The sequence below is a fragment of the Scyliorhinus canicula genome, chromosome 8, assembly GCF_902713615.1.
Source record: "Scyliorhinus canicula chromosome 8, sScyCan1.1, whole genome shotgun sequence".
Classification (NCBI taxonomy): Eukaryota; Metazoa; Chordata; class Chondrichthyes; order Carcharhiniformes; family Scyliorhinidae; genus Scyliorhinus; species Scyliorhinus canicula.
This window is the reverse complement of record NC_052153.1, coordinates 43188971-43208670: the sequence shown is the minus strand read 5'-3', so window position 1 is coordinate 43208670 and position 19700 is coordinate 43188971. Positions and strand designations below refer to the sequence as shown.

The 19700-nt window shown below is 46.1% G+C and overlaps 1 protein-coding gene across 1 annotated transcript; it reads left to right on the top strand.

The window, feature by feature from the left end:
* The first annotated feature begins 5058 nt into the window (after window positions 1-5058).
* On the top strand, window positions 5059-12368 carry LOC119970205 (bone morphogenetic protein 2). Its single transcript, XM_038804452.1, has 4 exons — window positions 5059-5429; window positions 8921-9509; window positions 11778-11873; window positions 11963-12368. The coding sequence occupies exons 1-4, from the start codon at window positions 5138-5140 to the stop codon at window positions 12078-12080; spliced, it is 1095 nt and encodes a 364-aa protein (XP_038660380.1). The 5' UTR covers window positions 5059-5137; the 3' UTR covers window positions 12081-12368.
* The last annotated feature ends 7332 nt before the right edge of the window (window positions 12369-19700 follow it).

Genomic DNA, 19700 nt, shown 5'->3' with positions numbered 1-19700 from the left:
GGTCCAGGACATTATTCATTTTACCCAGAGGACTGGTATGTCGAGCGCCTTCCTGTCCCTTGACCAGGAGAAGACGTTCGACAGGGTGGGGCACCAGTATTTGTTCGGGACTCTGCGAGCTTTCGGGTTCGGGACGCACTTCATCGCCCGGATCCGATTATTGTACGCCACCCCAAAGTGTCTGATTAAGGTTAACGGGTCCCTGATGGCGCCCCTTCGCTTTGGGCGAGGGGTGCGTCAGGGCTGCCCCTTGTCTGGCCACCTTTATTCTGTGTGAGTGGAGCCTTTCCTGCGCCTCCTGCGGAGGAGGTTGTCGGGGCTGGTTCTGCACGAGCAGGACATGGAGGTGGTCCTCTCGGCTTACCCTGATGATGTGCTCCTCATGTTCACTGACCCCGGTGACCTGCGGAGGATGCGAGAATGCCAGGCTGTGTACTCCGCCGCGTCCTCTGCTAGGATCAACTGGGCTAAATGTTCCGGACTCCTGGTCGGTCCGTGACAGATGGACCCCCTCCCGGGGGAGCTCAGGCCCTTTAGCTGGAGTCAGACCAACATCCTCTACTTGGGAGTCCATCTTTGCCCGGCAGAGAAAGCCTGGCTGGCAAACTCGCAGGAGCTGGAGACCAAGGTCACCACTCACCTGGGACGCTGGACAGGACTGCTCCGAGTGCTGTCCCACAGGGATCGAGTTCTCGGCATAAACCAGCTGATCGCCTCTATGCTGTGGTATTGGCTGGTCACTTTGACCCCTCCCCCTGACTTTGTCACACGCATCCAGAGAACCCTGCTTCGGTTCTTCTGGGTCAAAGGATTGCACTGGGTCTCTGCGGAGGTCTTGAGTCTCCCGATTGCGGAAGGCGGTTTGGCGCTGGTGTGCCTTCGCACCCAGATTGCGACTTTCCGCCTTCAGACTCTGCAGCGAAACCTGTACGTTGAGCCTCCTCCAAGATGGTGTGCCCTGGCGACGTATTTCTTCCGCCAGGTGCACGGCCTGAACTATGACTTGCAGCTCCTGTTCATTGATCGGAATGGTCTTCGGAACTCTTTGTTGGCGCTGCCCGTCTTGTACCAGGACCTTCTCAAAGTCTGGAACACGGTCGCCACGCGCGGCAGCTCTCCCCCCGTCAGGAGTAGTGGCTGTCATAAGGGAGCCGCTGCTCAGGAATCCGCACCTCCGCCAATATCCATTCAGGTGGCTGGCGGAGCGGAGGGCTGTGGATGCCGGGGTGACCAGGATCGGGGATGTGCTGGGTGGCGGAGGGGCGGGCTGGATGACACCCTACGAGCTTGCCAGGCGCAGAGCGGTGTCTGTCCGGTGCGCGACCAATGCTATCCAAGGCCTCAAAACGGTCATGCTTGGCCCCGTGGGCACACTTGGACTCAAGACGGCGCGGTTGTGTGGCGGCATCCCATCTGAACGGACCCCTGCTCGGACGGAATTCCACATTGATCCCAAGCCCCGGAACTCCCCCGTCCACCCGGGTGCTGGTGCCCCATGGCCCCAGCCGCCTCGCGGAAATACCCTTTGTGCCTTTTCGCACTGCACAAAGGGGTTTCCTGTACAGCCTGCTGTTGCACGCCTTCCACCTCCTTGCCCTCGCCCGCCGCCCAGACAAGCCTTGGCGTGCCTCGTTGCCGTCCGGCGACGGAGGTCCCCACTGGAGTTCCCTTTACGGAGGTGTCCTCCCCTAAAACTGGGGGACCTGGGGTTGGGGGTGCTGCGCATGGCAGTGCCGTGCAACTATCGTTTGAATCACTTCATGGCTCTGCCAGAGACCTGCCACTTTTGCGGCCTAGAGTAGTGAGACCCCATAAAAGGTCTAAACCCAAACAGCAACTTTTAAGTTAATTAACTAAATAAAAGAAAGACTAGACTTTAGAGAAAAATGAAGCCTTAATATCCCTCAGTCACCAAACTCTCACTATCGCACTCAAATGCACCCAAATTCAGCACACAGTGCAAAAAAAATTGAAGTTAAAATGTAAAGGCTGCCTCACCAGCAGGTCCTCCAGCCAATCGTAAATGTGGACGGGCAAGGTAAAATTGCTTCCAATTGGTCCCTCTATGGGCTAAATTACCTGCTTAATAGTTGGCGGGTGCACTTCCAACTTCCTGGCGTACCCACCATCCGAAATACCTCGTGAGCGCAATGGCGATGGGACATGTGCCCAACGCAATCATGTGCTGTCAGGTTGGTTGCATGTCTGCCTGAGCAATGTAAAATTCTGTCCAAAGAATTGTTTCAAATCAGGAGGAGGCCATAAGACATAGGAGCAGAATTTAGGCCATTTGGCCCATCAAGTCTGCTCTGCCATTCAATCATGGTTGATATGTTTCTCATCCCCATTCTCCTGCCTTCTCCCCGTAATCCCGATCCCCTTCTTAATCAAGATAAACTGGCCCAAAGTGTCTACATCGACTCTTCGAATGACCAATTAATCTGGTGCCATTTCTCCTCCTCCTCCCCGTAACTCTGCATTTTCTTCCTTTTCTGCTGTCTAATTCCCTTTTGAATGCTTGAATCACACTCTCAAGCAGTGCATTGCAGACCTTATCCACTTGCTGCTTGAAGCAGTTTTTCTTCATATCACTTTTGCTTCTTTTGGCAATTGTTTTTAGCTGTGCCCTCCCCTTCTCAATCCTTCCACGAGTGGGATTAGTTTATCCCTAACTATTCTGTGCACACCCCTCATGATTTTGAATACTATTATAAAATCTCCTGTCAGCCTTCTCTTCAAGGGAAACAGTCCTAACTTCTCCAATCTATCCTCCTCACTAAAATTCGTCATTCCTGGAATCATTTTTGTGAATCCTTTCTCTGCAACGCCTTCACATCCTTCCCAAAGTGGGGTGTCCAGAACTGGACCACGGTTTTCACGACGGCGTCAGCATTTGTCCCGAAATTGGAGAATCCAGCCCAAAATTCTAGTTGAGGCCAAACTCGTGTCTTGTACAAATTCAACATAACCCCCTTCCTCCTGTACCCGATGCCCTTATTAATAAAGCCCAGGATACTGTATGCATTACAGCCGTGCTCTCAACCTGTCCTGGCACCTTCAATGATTTATGCACATATCCGTTCAGGTCCCTCTGCTCCTATACCTGCTTTTGAATTGTGTCCTTTGTTCGATCTTGCTTCTCCATTTTCTTCTTACCAAAATCAATTATTTCACATTTCTCCACATTTCCAAGCCCCCTCCCCCACAAGGCCATCTGTAACTCCCTTTGCTTTCACAAAGTGCTGACCCTTGTTCTGCTACTAACATTCTGCTACCTTACCTTTATGCCATTATTAACACCTTCTTTAGTTTTTAACATTCCCATTGACACTACCTTTGTCTGAGTCCATGACAGTCCTGACTGCCACCTATCCTTGACCGTCTACTCTGCACCAGCTTCTCCATCGCCCTCTCCAATTAGATAATCCATCACACTTCTACCCCTCTGCAGCTGTGAAGAAGAGCCACACGGACTTGAAATATTGGGCACGATATAACGGTAAAGAAAGTCCCGTTTTGGGTGAGAATAGTGGGGTGTTTCTCAGCGTGCAGGACCCAGAATGACCTGCTATCTAACAAGACTTTGTTTTTTTGGGGGGAGGGCCTTGACGGGGAACGCCGAGCCAAGGCCGCACTTACCTCACTTCCTGCGCTGATGAGCTGAGCTCCAATTTTAAGTACCGCCCCCCTCTTGCCCCCCCCCCCCCCACCGCTTCCTCCACCCCTCCCCCCCCCCAATGCCCCAACTTAGGGGCCTCACGGTAGCATGGTGGTTAGCATCAATGCTTCACAGCTCCAGGGTCCCAGGTTCGATTCCCGGCTGGGTCACTGTCTGTGTGGAGTCTGCACATCCTCCCCGTGTGTGCGTGGGTTTCCTCCGGGTGCTCCGGTTTCCTCCCACAGTCCAAAGATGTGCGGGTTAGGTGGATTGGCCATGCTAAATTGCCCCGTAGTGTAAGGTTAATGGGGGGATTGTTGGGTTATGGGTATACTGGTTACGTGGGTTTAAGTAGGGTGATCATTGCTCGGCACAACATCGAGGGCCGAAGGGCCTGTTCTGTGCTGTACTGTTCTATGTTCTATGTTTACCAATTAGAGGGTCCTCAAGCCCCCCCTCATTCAACCTCATAAGAGCAAGACCCGACCCGGGCAACCAGGCACCCTGGCATGTTGGCATTGACAACCTGGCAGTGCCCCTGCTAGTCAGACAGGATGGCACTGTCCTCATGGCAGTGCCAAGGTGCCAAGGCTGTGTTGGGGGGGGGGGGGGGTCCAGAGATCCAGGTGCCATTTAAAAATGGTGCGCCAATCTCTTACTGTACCCGCGAGCTGAACTCGTTAGTGCAGGAAATGAGCGTAAATGCAACCTCGGTGCGGCGTTCCTCACCGAGGCCCAAAAATGAAGCAGAGTCCCGTTTATAGCGGGATCATTCTCGGCGCTGCAGGGATAGGGAAACACCCATCTGAACGCTCCCAAAACTGGACTCTTTCATTTCCATTAAATCGCACCCTTGGGTGAATATCGGTCTGGATTTCACCCAAAAAGCCAGCCGGAAATACCCCGCCAAACATGCCCAAAATGACACTTAAGAAGTTTCTTGATTGAATTCAGCCACGAATCTTACACCATTCAGTCCATCATGCCTGTGCCGGTTCTTTGGAAGAGTTGGCCAATTTGTCCTACTCCCCCGTTCTTTCCACATAACCCTGGAAGTCACCCCAGGTTAGCCGCCTTTGACAGACATCTCGAACCGACTCACCTAACTGTCTTCAACCAGAATATTCAACAAAGAAAAATAATATTGAAAAAGAAACAAAGCAGGAATTGAACTGGAAAAGTTTTGGAGTGCTAATTGATCCCCCGCCAGTAAACCTTTAAAATGTCCATTTCTATTTCTATGTTTAACTGCACTCCAAACACATATGTCTCTGTCCCCAGAGGGTTCACTGCAGATTTCCTGTAGTTTCTTAATGCTACTAATGAGTTTAAAAACCTGCCAAATGTTTCAAGAATTTGCAATTAATTACAACAGTTTCCTGGCTGGAGTTTGTTGTTACTTCTCCCACACCACTCCCATTCCTGCAGGCTCATACTCAGGGCACACACAGCAATCAGCCAAGGGTGCGCCGGGGGAAAATGAGTTTAAGAAACAAACTGGGAATGGGATCGTTCAGCTTTTTTTCTAGATCTTTGTTGCTCGTCTGTTTCTTGGCATCAGGGATGAATTGCAACGCAGTCAGTAATCAGATACAGCAACCGTTCAGCAAGGCCATTTTGGAGATGTTGCATATAAACACACTTACGTTTCCACGGCGTACAAAGCTTCACCCTTACATGAGATTGATCTATCAGCAACTTAGCTCCTCGGAGACCAAGGATTCAGCTGCCACTGAGGGAACTCTGGTCCAAAGCTTCCGGAGTATCAAAGGTACAATGTATTATGAATTAATTCTGTGGACAGCTTGCACGTCTCAATTCAAAACTTAATTTAGTCAAACATACTTTCAGCGTTAAATTCTCACTTTGCCTTGTTGTACTGCGAACGATCGAGCACGGATCCAGTTACATCCGCACACAGAGAGAAGGAAGGAAATGTTGGAGATTATGAAGTTGTTTATTTTGAATTACTGGACTTTTTTTAAAGCATAAAAGAATGACTGAATGATCAGGAGCACAATATATTAAAAAACACCCCATGGCGTCCTCACTAAGTGGAACAGTGAAACCTTTCTTGAAAATGGCAAAGGGGTCGCGTTTATGTTGCACAATAGACAAAATAGTTCATTACCAATCCCGACGTTGTCTACTACTGAACACTGACTTGAAGACTCAAAAGGTTCTGATAAACCTGGCATATACCACTTAGGGATTCAGTAACATCCAAACGGTGTCATCTCCAACAGTGTAATATTCCCTCCACACTGCACCAAACGGCATTGAATCTGTGATTTTAAAGATTCCTTCATGGGATTTGAGTATCACTGGCAAAGCCAGCATTTGTTGCCCAATCCTAACTGCCCTTGAACCGTGTGGCTTACTCGGCCATTTCAGAGGACATATAAGAGTCACCCATATTGCTGTGGGTAGGGAGTCACATGTAGGCTAGACCAGGTAAATCATAGAATCCCTACAGTGCAGAAAGAGGTCATTTGGCCAATCGAGACTGCACCGACCCTTCAAAAGACCACTCTCGCTAGGTCCAATCCCCCACCCTATCTCAGTAACCCCACTCAACCGTTGGACACTAAGGGGCAATCTGGCATGGCCAATCCACTTAACCTGCACAAGCCAACAGATTTCCTTTCCTAAAGGACATTAGTGAACGGGATGGGTTTTTACAACAATCAATGATGGTTGTCATTATCATATTAAATGGCAGAGCAGGCTGGAGAGACCAAATATTCGTAGGTTCTCCTTTGCTGAATTATAAAATCCTCCCGATCTTCAATATTATAAGCCTCTTCCTTTTATCTAATATTTAACTCATGTTAGCCACAGTTGAGCAACTTTTCCTGTGTTTTTGTGTTGCAATCAATGATAGTTGCCATGGTCACTGCAACTAGTTTTATATTCCAGATTTAAATTCCACCAGCTGCCTTGGTGGGATTTGAACTGATGTCTCCAGAGCATTAGCCGAAGCCCTGCATTACTATCCCAGTGACATTACCACTACACCACCATGTCCCCTTCCTAAAGCCTCTAGATACCCTGACCTTGTGACTCTGAGGTGAGAGTGCTACAACTGAGTAACTTGAAACATGATAAACAAACATATCAGGGGACATTTTCCCAGTGCGATGGCCCTGTCCATGGACCTTAATGGCATAGTGAGATACTGGGGAGGCACAGTGGAACAGTGATTAGCACTGCTGCCTCACAGCGCTTGTGACCCAGGTTCAATTGCTGCCCCAGGTGACTGTGTGGAGTTTGCACCTTCTCCCCGTGTCTGCGTGGGTTTCCTCCGGGTGCTCCAGTTTCCTCCTTCCGTCCAAAGCTGTGCAGGTTAGGTGGATTGGCCATACTAAATTGCCGCTTTGTGTGTCCAAAGGTTACTTGGGGTTACGTGATAGGGCGGGGAAATGGGCCTAGGGAACGCGCTCTTGCAGAGGGCCGATGTAGACTCAATGGGCCGAATGGCCTCCTTCAGCATTGTAGTGATTCCATGATTCTATGAAGTGGAGAAGTATTGGCTAGCTGTAAGAAGGCAGAGGGTGGTGGTTGGTGGGAAATGTTTAGCCTGGAGTTCAGCTACTAGTGGTGTACCACAAGGATCTGTTTTGGGGCCACTGCCAGTGGCGAACCTACATTTTTGGGGCCCTGAAGCTTGAACTGTTATGGGGGCCCCTTCGCGACCAGCAACGAGATCTGGGTAACCATTGTTATCTTCTTCAATGGGGTTGTTCCACGACAGATCACCACAAATTCTTTGTATTGAATTACACTATATTATTAATATTATTATTTTTTAGATACCCCTTCTCATATAGTAGACCCAAAATCTTTAAGCAATGTGGACTAAAGTCGCTTCTGGGGCCTCTCCAGGATTAGGGACCCTGAAGCTTAAGCTTTATCAGTTTTATAGTAGATCCACCCCGGCCACTGCTGTTTGTTATTTTTATAAACGACCAAGAGGAGGGCGTAGAAGGTAGGGTGAGTAAATTTGCGGATGACACTAAAGTTGGTGGAGCTGTGGACAGGGCGGAAGGATGTTGCAGGTTACAGAGGGACATAGATAAGCTGCAGAGCTGGGCTGAGAAGTGGCAAATGGAGTTTAATGTAGAAAAGTGTGAGGTGATTCATTTTGGAAGGAATAACAGGAATACAGAGTACTGGGCTAATGGTAAGATTCTTGGTAGTGTGGATGAGCAGAGAGATCTCGGCGTCCATGTACATAGATCCCTGAAAGTTGCCATCCATGTTGATAGTGTTGTTAAGAAGGCGTACGGTATGTTAGCTTTTATTGGTAGAGGGATTGAGTTTCGGATCATGAGGTCATGTTGCAGCTGTACAAAACTCTGGTGGGGCCGCATTTGGAGTATTGCGTGCAGTTCTGGTCGCCGCATTATAGGAAGGATGTGGAAGCATTGGAAAGGATTCAGAGGAGATTTACCAGGTTGTTGCCTGGTATGGAGGGAAGATCTTATGAGGAAAGGCTGAGGGACTTGAGGCTGTTTTCGTTAGAGAGAAGAAGGTTAAGAGGTGACTTAATAGAGGCATACAAGATGATCAGAGGATCAGATAGGGTGGACAGTGAGAGCCTTTTTCCTCGGATGGTGATGGCTAGCACGAGGGGGCATAGCTTTAAATTGAGGGGAGGTAGACATAGGACGGATGTCAGAGGTAGGCTCTTTACTCAGAGAGTAGTAGGGGCGTGAAATGCCCTGCCTGCAACAGTAGTGGACTCGCCAACATTAAGGGCATTTAAGTGGTCATTGGATAAACATATGGATGATAATGGAATAGTGTAGATGGACGTTAGATTGGTTTCACAGGTCGGCGCAACATCGAGGGCCGAAGGATCTGTACTGCGCTGTAATGTTCAATTGTTCTATAGCTGAAGAGGTTACAATGGAAATGAGAATAAATAGTAATCTAATAAAGCAATCCAAATTCAGGTAAAGTAGGACTGAAGAGAATGAAATATTTGATCAAGATACATAGATATTTCAATCTTGTTAATTTAATCCATATTTGACTTTGTTTTGCTTTTCACAATAATTTCTTGATTTACCTGAAATTTCTGCCAGTTAATTCAACTACAAACATTCTGCTGTTAACACGATGACAGCAACTATAATGCATTGAAACATTCAAACAGCATGGATAATGGAAATGCAGGAAAAGTAATGTTTTCACAAAGGAATCAAAATACACCTCATGCTGATAAATTTCAATTGTTTTCGTCCACATTTACTTTAGTTCCCGAATACGACAATCCAGGATGGATATGGTTTAATATATCCAAGCTCAAGCCCTCCATGTTGGCAGCAGAACTGGTGCTACTGCGGAGAACTCTCCACCCAAAGTCGTTGACGGTCAACGTGACAATACATAATATCGGTTTGGAAGGGAATAACCTCAGCATTAGCGATCCACTGGACAAGAAGATTTTGAATCTGAGTGAGTTGCCATCCTCTGGTTATGACACGTTTAATGTTTCCACTATCCTGAGACAATGGACAGTGGATACAATAGGATTTCAGTTCCAGTTTACCGACGACAGTGGGAGTCTGGTATTGCACGACGCTCTGACTCAGAGCCTCTACTGCCTCGACACCAACTCCCAGGATGAACCACTGCTTGTGGCCCATCGCTTGACACTGTCCGTGGAAAATCCACGCAGCAGCAGGAACAGCCAGAGGAGCTCCAGGGAACAGGGGTGGCATCCATCACCCAGCAGGGATATTTCCGAAGAGTGTAGCTTGCACCCACAGTACTTGAACTTACAGTCTTTGAAGTTAAGTGACTGGATCTTGGAACCACAGGGTTTCTACGCTAACGTCTGCAGGTGAGTCCTAAACCAGTACTGACTCCAGTATGATCCAAGCTGACTCTTTTGTGGAGAGAAATGGACCAATTCTTTGCTGTTTCTTATTTTAAACTTTTCTTTTTAAACCTTCCTGCTTTGCAACCTCCATTCCCGTTCATCATCCATCACTTTGGAAAATACAAAGTATCATGGCGTGGGGCACTGCTCACACTCTGCATCATAAAGCACAGAATGAATACCATCCAGTTCATGTGTCAGCCTTCTTGAAAGGGCTTTCCGGCTTAACTTGCTCCCCTGTTCTTTCACCACCGCTCTGTATTTTATTTTTTCAAATTCCTTTACAACTATTTACCAAGTTCCCTTTTGAAATTTACAGAAACTTAGAAGAAAACTTCAAAAACATTAGGTAGTAAGCCTCCTAAACGCCCTTTCTGGCTTCCCCATTTAATACTGAACTTCAATGATGGAGCCTTTCACCAGTATCCCATGAAGTGCCTCTCCTTGAGGTAATCTTTACTGTTGGCCACCACCAAATGATCAGTGAGGGAAGTGTGACCCCTGCATGAGACTCCCATTCATTCACAGGCCATTATTTACCATTGATTGCGTATGGATGCAGTAGCCAAAACTCAGACTCAGTGAGGACAAGGAAAACATTGTCACGCTCTTCAGATAGACTACTTCTGGGTTTAAGTTTTGCAACAATTGAGCAGGTGCAGTAATGGTCAAAATAAAACCTCGGCAGAAGACCAGCTCAAGAAAGAAAAGTAACAACTTGCATTTCGAAAGCATCTTGACAGCCTCAGGACATCCCCACACACTTTATAATTATTGAATGACGTTTGGGGTTGGATTTTCAAATTGGGGTCGGGAACCCATTGCCCAGGCCCTGAACCTGTGCCCGAGCTGTCACAATGCTATTTTTAAATGTAAATTGCCTGATTGACCTGGGTTGAGTTCAGTGGTTGTCAGTGCCTCCAGAAGACGAGGTACCAGTGGCAAAAGCAAGCAACAGACATGTTGGAGATTGCCATTCCAACTAGAGCAGATGGCCAAGAGATCGAATGCGGTGTGGAAAATGGCTTGTGCTGGCACTAGTTGATCTCATACATTTTAATAAATGCAAACTACAATGTAACATACTTGGGTCTGCATGAACAGCTGTGCACAGGACTGTTCCAGCTTGCACCAAACAAAATTGAAAATTGTCCATGGTCCCTTAATGAGCACTTTAATGAGTCAAAGGGGGTATTTCATTGCAGTTATTCTGTTTCCCATTCCCTCCATCTCATAGTCTCTTTGAAAAACCAAAACTTTCAAGGAGGCATTCAGATCCCAAAGTGATTTCTGGAACTGTGAATTTGAATTCCTGCTTGCACTGGGCCCCGAACCAGTGGACCATTGAAAATTCAGCCCTTGTAGAATGGTCATTATGCTAATGTAAGGAATAAAAGCACTCCCAACAGGAATAATAGGTCCTACAAACAGCAAGGTCCTACAAACATGTACTACAGCGGTTCAATAGGTGGTTCAATACCTTCTTAAGGGCAATGAGGGATGGGCAATATAAAAGCTGGTCTAGCCAGCGATGCCCTCATCTCATGAAATTATTTTTTTTTTAAATAAAAAAAACAGATGATCTGTTTTAGTAATGAACACTGAGAAATAAATATCCTTTTAAATTGTAAGATGGAATCTTTTCCATCCATCTGAGGTGAGTTGTGGCCATGGTTCGATGTAGCAATCCAAAACCACACCGTTCTGACAATGCAGCGCTCCCGCAGTCCTGCACCGCATAGCCTAGATGATGTGCTCAAGTCTCTGGAGTGAGGTTTGACCCCAGAACCTTCTGAGTTGGAGACGAGAGTGCTACTACTGAGACACAGCCAACACTGAAAAACACAGGGTACACATCAACTTTAGTGCAGCTTGAGTTGAGGAAATCTGCATAATCGGTGTACATCTTCAAAGACGATCTACTTTGATTTTTTTTTAAAACTTAGATTACCCAGTTATTTTTTCCAATTAAGGGGCAATTTAGCGTGGCCAATCTCTGCACATTTTTGGGTTGTGGGGGCGAAACCCACACAGACACGGGGAGAATGTGCAAACTCCACACAGACAGTGACCCAGAGCTGGGATTGAACCTGGGACCTCAGCGCCGTGAGGCGGTTGTGCTAACCACTAGGCCACCGTGCTGCCCGACGATCTACTTTGATGACCCTGACATATATGGCAGAATGATTTAATCTGTAAATGAATCAACATTTTGTATTTCTCCCCCAGTGGTCATTGTTTCAGTTCAATCTCTGACGAGGAGAAAACGGTGACAACAAATCCAGCACAGGGAACAGTGAAGCAAAACATAACCGCATCTCAAAGGTAAGGAAGCTGCTCAAATTTTGTCTTGCTGGGTTTTCAATTTTAAAAAATTCGCAGGCCATTAATTTGTCCCATTTCTTTTCACACAGGTGGTACTGTATTCCACAGGAATATTCTTCAGTCAGTGTCATGCATGCAACAGAGTTTGGAGATATTTTTATTGAGAGGTTGAAAGACATGTGTGTTGAGAGTTGTGCATGCATTTAAAATTTTCCTCAGAATGAAACAGTGATTGCCTAATTTTCCCTGCATTACTCAAACTGTATATTTGCGTATTCCAGACAAGAATTATAGCACAAGAGAAACTACTGGATTCCTCTATAAAACAGATAATGTTCTTTGCCAGGCATGTTGCCTCCATTCTTAATGTTTTAGCCAATGTTTAGCATAATACTCACACTATTTATATTATACCTTTATTAATTGAGTAATTAACCACCCTAATGACAATCAACTGAATAAACTGGTCCTGTGCCACTTCAATGAAACTGAAAACAAAATGTTTGAATGGTGATAATTCCATAAATTTACTGATTTGAAGGTTTTATTTTGGGCTGCTTTTTATACTCCACTGTTGGCAGGTTTTAAGGTTGGGGATGGGGGAGGGGGGGCGGGTAGAGGTAGCATATAAAATCCAATGGCTGGCCTTCACGTCATCTAACTATCCACCCCCAAATTTAGATGGGGGGGGGGGGGAGGTGAAAGCAAAGCACCTGACTTACTTTAACCGCAGCGTTTGGAGGCCTATGCCATGGGTAAGCCTAGCAACTTTCGCTGTGCTGGTTGGTTGTGAGCAACGGTGGGGGCTAGTTGGGAAATGCCTCCTTTGGGGGCTTTCTGTCCTCTTCGGAGATTACCCCATCTTTACCCCCTCTCCCTGGTCTCTTGAACCCAGCCGCCCACTCACCTCACCAGGAGCCTAGATTTACCTGGATTCCGTAGAATTGGGGACTGCCTGTAGTCTCAGTAGTGGCTACCTCTGTGTTTCAAAGTATAATATTTTACATTTTTAAAAAATAGATTGAGAGTACCCAATTCATTTTTTTTCCAATTAAGGGGCAATTTAGCGTGGCCAATCCACCTACCCTGCAATCTTTGGGTTGTGGGGGCGAAACCCATGCAGACACGGGGAGAATGTGCAAACTCCACATGGACAGTGACCCAGAGCCGGGATCGAACCTGGGACCTCGGTGCTGTGAGGCAGCAATGCTAACCACTGCGCCACCGTGGTGCCCCGTGCAAATTGATTTATTCCCTCCAGGTGATGTGACTCTAGGTACCCCAAAGCTGCGAAACTACTACTTTGGCCTGTCTTTCCTCCCTCCTACAATCTATAGACCTCTAATTCTTGATTAAACTAATTTTCTCTTAAATTAATTTAAAACATGGTGCTCAGCACTGCATGTCTTAACCCATCGCCTAGATCGCTCACTAAACAAAGTTGTTAGTTAACAATCATAGTTAGAATATATTCATCCTTTGGTTTCCCAAAGAATATTAGATAGGTTGTACACCCAAGCACTCACACAGTCTGCTCGAGTTATGCAACGCATGTAGAGAAACTACATTGTATTCAACAGGAACATAGGAGCAGGAGTAGGCCTTTGGGTCCATTGAGCCTTCTCCACCATGCAAACAAATCTTGACAGATCAGCCTCTGCTCAATTTATCTCCACTATCCCCATATCACTTGATGTCATTAGTGTCCAGCAATCTTATCGATTTCTGTCTTGAACATGCTCAATGATTGAGTTTCCACGGCTGTCTGGGGTACACAATTCTAAAGATTCACCCATCCTGTGAGTAAAGAAATTCCTCCTCATCTCAGTCTCACCCCTTATTCTGAGACTGAGTTCCCTGGTGCTAGACTCACCAGTCGGGGAACCATCCTATCCACATCTACCCTGACACACCCTGTAAGTATTTTGTAAATTTCACTGAGATCATCTCTCATTCTTCGAAACTCCAGCAAATACAGGCTTGCTTTCCTCAATCTCTCAGTCCAAAACAATCTTGCTATCCCTGGGATTGATCTGGTGATCCTCTGTTACACTTCCTCTATGGCCTGTATATTCTTCCCTAAATCGGACACCAAACATAATACAATACCATTCATGTATTTTTTTTAAGTGTACCTCAGTCAGCAGCCCCATTCCACATAAATGGACAGAACTGGTCTTCGATCTTGAACTTTTAGTGAGCTTCATACCAAGCTTGTCGTCTCAAAACCATTTCGAACAACAAAAATATATACTTTAAAATTTCATGCCAAAAAAATGTACTGAGCGTCACTGCATGGCACTATCACCATGTAACCTGTAATTTGTCATAAGCTTAAAAGGTGCATAGACTATACAAAAAAACGATTCACAAATGGAAGAGAAATATTGGGGTGAATTCTCGGCCGGCGGGATTCTCCGTTCTGCCGGCAGCAAAACCCTGCCCGTGGGTTTCCCAGCATCGTGGGGTGACGGCAATGGGAATGCCCATTGGCCGGCAGCAGGAACGGAGAGTCCCGCTGCCAGCCACGGCATGCCGCCGAGGAACAAGTGGCTGGGGAGGCGGAGGATTTGCCCGATTATCTTGCAGTTGGACTGAGGAGAAATAGAAACATACAAAATTTACAGCACAGTAAAGGGTAATTCAGCCCATTGTTTCTGCACCTGGCTGAAAAAGAGTTATCCATACTCATCCCAATTTTCAGCTCTTGTCCGTAGACTTTGTTGTTCGGGTTGTTTGGAGGCTAGTATGGTTGAGCATTAAGTCTTCCTTAACAACCCTTAACTACATACATCTCCATGGTATAGCCCTGTATAGGTGCTGACTCCACACTGGCTTCTGCTGGACTCTTACTGTACTCAGTCTACCAACATGTTTCCTCCTCCTACACCATGTGGGCAGTACAACTTCCCCAGTCCCACGTCAACCCTTGTTCTGCTCAACACCCTTATACTATAGCTCCCCAGAAGGCTTCCCTTATCCTCCCCTCAAGTCTCTGATTTTACGAATTCAGATGGTCTGGAGGCTTTACGATTCTTCTCGATCTTCTGCAGGATTCTCAGTCGGCGGGATCCTCTGCTTCGCCGGCAGCGCACCCACACCCGTGGGTTTCTCAACGGGGTGGCCACAATGGGAAACCCCATTGACTGGCTGGGATAATGGAGAATCCCGCTGCCGGCGGGGGCACCCTCAGGCTCCACTGTTCCAAAGAAAATAATCCTGGCCTATCCAATATCTCCTCAATGCCAAAAATCCTCAATTCTGCCCAACATCCCTGTAAATCTTCTCTGCATCTCGCTGGTTCAATCTCATGCTTCCTGTAATGCAATGACCGGAACTGCATGAAGTATTCTCGCATTGGCCTAAGTAGTGTTTTATGCAGTTCTCGAATAACCTCCTTGGCCTTATGTTCTGTGCCTTGTCTATGAAAGGAAAGTATTCTGCGTGCCTTCTCAACATCTTATTTACCTGTCCATCTACCTTCAGGGCATGAACTTTAATGTCACCTGTTTCTGCGTAATTCTCAGTGTCCTACTGTTTATTGTTATTCCCCCTGCCTTGTTTGTCCTTCTAAACGCATTCCCTCACACTTCTCTGGATTGAATTCAATTTGCTACTTTTCCATTGAACAGTCCATTCAGTCTTCCCATAGTTCCCCCCTCCCCATCGCTTTCTTTCTCACTCTCAATCGCACATTCAATTCTTATATCATCAGCAACTTCTTAAGCAGGCCCCCTACAATTAAATCGAAGTTGAGATATACCACGGAAAGCAAGGGAACTGAGTCAATGGGACCCCTCTGGAAACAGCTTTCCAGTCACAAGAAACAGAAGTCGACCATTAGTTTATTTCCATTTCTTCCATTGTGTCAATTTTGGATCCAACTTGCTGCATCATCCACTTGGTGACATCTAAGTATTTCTCTATAAAGAAAGTACTTTATCTAGAAGCTGCCATGTATCCATGGCAGCCCAAAGCAGTGCACAACATTTGAATTAGTTTTTGAAGTGCAGTCGCTGTAGACAAAAGACGCAGCCAATTTCTGTAAAGCAAGTCTCTCACAACACTGCTTTATGGTAGCGGTGCTTAAAAGATAAACGGTGCCAAGGGCACTTTTAGACAAAAATCCAAACAAAGCAACTCTACGGGTACTACATTGTAGTGCCGGCACCAACTCAATTCCTGAAGTGAGCCTTGCATCTGCAATCTTCTGACTCACAGAGAAGTACGACTGCTAGTGCACACATATCAGCAATACAGTCAGTTTCTCCTGGGAAGAACAATTAAAATGTACCACTAGGTGTCAATGTTATCCAACTTCATGTTAAATTTATTAGACAATATCAAACAATGCCTAGCATATTATTGGAGGTTCCTGCGAAGGTCATAAAGCATGAGCTGCTTCACCCAGAAGTTTCAGAAACTTGATAGAATGTGGAAATATCAGATGATATCATGCACGCTTCTGAACAGAACTGCTCCAATCATCTCAGCCCCAGGGCTGAGCTGCAAGAGTCCAGGGCCCAACCATCTTTAGCTGCATCAATGACTTTCTCTCTTATCATAAGGTTAGAAGTGGGGGTATTCATTGATAGTTACATAGTGTTCAGTTCTATTCGCAACTCCACAAGATAATGGGATAGTCTGTGTCTGCATATACCAAGTCTAATGTCTAATAACATTCATAAGAACATAAGAACATAAGAACTAGGAGCAGGAGTAGGCCATCTGGCCCCTCGAGCCTGCTCCGCCATTCAATTAGATCATGGCTGATCTTTTGTGGACTCAGCTCCACTTTCCGGCCCGAACACCATAACCCTTAATCCCTTTATTCTTCAAAAAACTATCTATCTTTACCTTAAAAACATGTAATGAAGGAGCCTCAACTGCTTCACTGGGCAAGGAATTCCATAGATTCACAACCCTTTGGGTGAAGAAGCTCCTCCTAAACTCAGTCCTAAATCTACTTCCCCTTATTTTGAGGCTATGCCCCCTAGTTCTGCTTTCACCCGCCAGTGGAAACAACCTGCCCGCATCTATCCTATCTATTCCCTTCATAATTTTAAATGTTTCTATAAGATCCCCCCTCATCCTTCTAAATTCCAACGAGTACAGTCCCAGTCTACTCAACCTCTCCTCATAATCCAACCCCTTCAGCTCTGGGATTAACCTAGTGAATCTCCTCTGCACACCCTCCAGCGCCAGTACGTCCTTCATGCCACACAAGTGCCAGGCAATGACCATTTCCAACAAGAGGAAGTCTAAAAAACCTTCACTTGGCATTCAACAGCATTACCATAACCAATTCCCAACATCCTGTAAATGAAAAAAATAACCTTCCATGACTAAAGTAACAGCTCAGGATTTACAGGATTGAATAGTACGTAGCAAATTTGAATCCCTAAGTGTGGCAACTAGCTTTATGGTAGTGGTGCTTAAAAGATAAACGGTGCCAAGGGCACTTTGAGACAGAAATCCAAACAAAGCAGCTCTATAGGTACCACATTGTAGTGCCGGCCCCAACTCAATTCCTGAAGTGAGCCTTGCATCTGCAATCTTCTGACTCACAGGAAAGAACTGCTGCTAGTGCATACATATCAGCAATACAGTCAGTTTCTCCTGGGAAGAACAATTAAACTGTACCACTAGGTGTCAATGTTATCCAACGTCATGTTGAATTTATTAGACAATATCAAACAATAGGCAAAATCTTTAATTCCTATTCTGTCTATTAGGTTAACTCTGTCAGGGAAAATAGGCACAGCAGTAAATGTGGTCATGCGCGAACTGTGCATCGCTTATGCTGGAGTTACAGCGCCTGGTTTTTTTAATTCAACTCTGAAAAGATTATGGCACAAATGAATCCACCAGTTGAAGTTGAAGTAGCAAAACCATATAGAACATAAGAACTAGGAGCAGAAGTAGACCGTCCGGCCCTTCGAGCCTGCTCCGCCATTCTATAAGATCGTGGCTGATCTTTTCGTGGTCTCAGAACCACTTACCCGCATTCTCGCCAAATCCCGTAATTCCTTTATTTTTCAAAAAAACATCTACCCTATCTTTAAATATATTCAATGAAGTAGCGTCTACTACTTCTTTCGGTAGGGAATTCCATACTTTAACCACACTCTGAGTGAAGAAGTTCCTCCTTGATTCAGTCCTAAATCTGCTCCCCCTAATCTTGAGGCTATGCCCTCTTGTCCTACTTTCACCTACCAGTGGAAACATCCTTTCTACTTCTATCTTATCCATTCCCTTCAAAATGTTATATGTTTCTATTAGATCCGCCCTCAACCTTCTGAATTCCAGTGGATATAATCCCAATCTACTCAGCCTCTTCTCATACGATAACCCCCTCAACTCCGGAATCAGCCTAGTGAAACTCCTCTGCACCCCCTCTTAGTGCTAGCACATCCTTTCTCAAGTGTGGAGACCAAAACTGCACACAGTACTCCAGGTGTGGCCTCACCAGCACCTTGTACAACTGCAACATTACCTCTCTACTTTTAAACTCAATCCCCTTCGCAACGAAGGACAAAATTCCATTTGCCTTCCTAATTACTTGTTGCACCTGCAGACCAACCTTCTGTGACTCATGCACAAGTACACCCAGGTCCCTCTGCATAGCAGCACGCTGCAGCTTTTTACCATTTAAGTAATAATCCGTTCTATTGTTACTCCTACCAAAATGCACGACTTCACGCTTATTGACATTATACTCCATCTGCCAGACCTTTGCCCACTCACTCAATGTGTCAATGTTCCTCTGTAAGGTTTTACAGTCCTCAGTACACTTTGCTCTGCCACACACCTTCGTGTCATCTGCAAACTTGGATACCTTACACGTAGTTCCCAACTCCAAATCGTCTATATAAATTGTAAATGGTAAATAATTGTGGTCCCAACACTGATCCCTGAGGCACACCACTTGTCACTGATTGCCAGCCAGAATAGCACTCATTTATTCCCACTCTTTGTTTCCTGTTAGACAACCAATCCTCTATCCATGCTAGTACTCTACCCTTAACACCATGCATCCTTATCTTATGCAGCAGCCTCTTGTGCGGTACCTTGTCAAAGGCCTTTTGGAAATCTAGGTACACCACATCCACCGGGTCCCCTTTGTCTACCTTGCTCGAAATGTCTTCATAGAATTCCAAGAGATTCGTCAAGCATGACCTGCCCTTCATGAATCCATGCTGTGTCCGTTCAATGGGACAATTTATATCGAGGTGCCCTCCTATCGCTTTCTTGATAATAGACTCAAGCATCTTCCCCACAACAGTGGTGTCACATTTGCTGTTTTCCAATCCTCTGGGACTGCCCCATTGTTCAGCGAATTTTGGAAAATTACTGCCAGTGCATCTGCTATTACTCCAGCCATCTCTTTCAGTATCCTGGGATGCATTCCATCAGGGCCAGGAGATTCATCTATCCTGAGCTCCATTAGCTTGCCCATCACTTGCTCTTTCGTGATAGTAATGGTTTCCAGGTCCTCACCTACCTTCTTCTCTCGGTCAATTGCTGGCATGTTATTAGTGTCCTCCACTGTGAAGACCGATAAAAAATATTTGTTCAATGCCTCTGCCATTTCATATCCCATAACTAAATGACCACTCTCATCCTCCGGGTGCTCCTGTTTCCTCCCACAGTCCAAAGATGTGCAGGTTAGGTGGATTGGCCATGATAAATTGTCCTTAGTGTCCAAAATTGCCCTTAGTGTTGGGTGGGGTTACTGGGCTATTGGGATAGGGGGAGGTGTTGACCTTGGGTAGGGTGCTCCTTCCAAGAGCCGGTGCAGACTCGATGGGCCGAATGGCCTCCTTC

Bases quoted from the DNA above. Each gene is read 5' to 3' on its own strand.
- LOC119970205 (XM_038804452.1), top strand. From the start codon at position 5,138: ATGAGTTTAAGAAACAAACTGGGAATGGGATCGTTCAGCTTTTTTTCT. The intron at 5,430-8,920 runs GTACAATGTATT...CATTTACTTTAG, and splicing joins AAGCTTCCGGAGTATCAAAG to TTCCCGAATACGACAATCCA. The intron at 9,510-11,777 runs GTGAGTCCTAAA...TTTCTCCCCCAG, and splicing joins TTCTACGCTAACGTCTGCAG to TGGTCATTGTTTCAGTTCAA.